Source organism: Entamoeba dispar, genomic scaffold (genome assembly GCF_000209125.1).
Source record: "Entamoeba dispar SAW760 scf_1105229461985 genomic scaffold, whole genome shotgun sequence".
NCBI classification, from domain to species: Eukaryota; Evosea; order Mastigamoebida; family Endamoebidae; genus Entamoeba; species Entamoeba dispar.
In genome coordinates this window covers 1-1,204 of record NW_001854966.1, presented here as the reverse complement: position 1 = coordinate 1,204, position 1,204 = coordinate 1, and the positions used below count along the sequence as shown (strand labels likewise).

General features: G+C 28.8%; 1 protein-coding gene across 1 annotated transcript; it reads right to left on the bottom strand.

The window, feature by feature from the left end:
• Positions 1 to 562: 562 nt before the first annotated feature.
• On the bottom strand, positions 563 to 1,162 carry EDI_279380 (pre-mRNA-splicing factor CWC25, putative; the record flags this gene model as incomplete). The annotated part of the gene is made up of 1 exon (XM_001739112.1): positions 563 to 1,162. The coding sequence occupies one exon, from the start codon at positions 1,160 to 1,162 to the stop codon at positions 563 to 565; it is 600 nt and encodes a 199-aa protein (XP_001739164.1).
• Between the last annotated feature and the right edge of the window lie 42 nt (positions 1,163 to 1,204).

The following is a 1,204-nucleotide window of genomic DNA, read 5'->3' as shown; positions in this document are numbered from 1 at the left end:
ATCGTTTAGGATCAGCATCATATGCTATTGAATCTAGTTTTATTTCAATAGGAATTTCATTATGCAAATTACTGGTAAAAATACCAATTAATACAACATTTATTGGAAAGAAATTAACAAAATTCATTGAAGAAAATAGTTCAGCACAATCATCTATTTCACCTTTTGTATTTATTGGATATTATGGACATACTTATATTCATTCTAAATGTGGACTAAATGAAAAAATTAAACAAAGTTCAATGAGTAGTATTTTTGATGAATTTCATTTAAAAGAATTGGTTGATGTCTTTCAGTCTAGTACACGTGGATTAGTCATGGCTCTTGTTCTTCTTCTTTCCTTTACATATTATGGTGGAAGTGTTTCTTATTTTACAGTATTATTATTAATGTGCTCTTCTCAAGTGATTGGTTTAATTGGAACATTAATTAAATCAATAGGAGAAGTTATGTTATTTGATTGTGTTGAACAATTAGCTGAAGGAAAAGTATTAAATGAATTTACTAGTTTAATACAGAATTTGAGTAATAACATTCCACAGAATGGGTATAATAGAGTAAATTAATTATTATTTCTTGTCATTCGTTGTTCTCTTTTCATCTCTCTCCACCACTTAAACAATTCATCATGTTTCCTAATAATCTCTTCTCCAACTTTACCTTTTTCACTAGTTGTCCAAATCTTTTTTTGAATACTTTCTCGTTGTGTTTTGTCTATGTCCCATCGGTTAATAAGTCGTTTAATTTCTTTTTCTTCTATTTCTCTTAATTTCATTGGATTTTTCATGATTTTTTGTATCTCTTCCTTCCTTCGTTCTTTTGCCATAGCTATTGGATCCTTGCTTATTTTCTTTAGACAATCTTCTTTCCCATTTTGTTTTTCTTGTTTGTCTTCTTTTCTTATAATTTCTTCTTTTGGTTGTTCTTCAAATCCTGTTGGTGCTTCGTACATCCAATTAAGCCTCTCAACATACTTCTCTCCTTTTAAAAGACAATTCTTTTTTTCTTCTTCTTCTCGTTCAAGTTCTTCAAGACGTTCTTTCTTTAACACTTCAATTTGATGTTTTTCTTCTTCTTTGCGTCTCTCAGCTTCCCAGACTTTCTTTTGATTTGATAATTTCGCTGGATGAAAACTCTTCTTAGATAAAAATCCTTTGTTCATTGTCTTTTCTTTGAATTTCTTGTTTTTATAGTTTTTTTTATC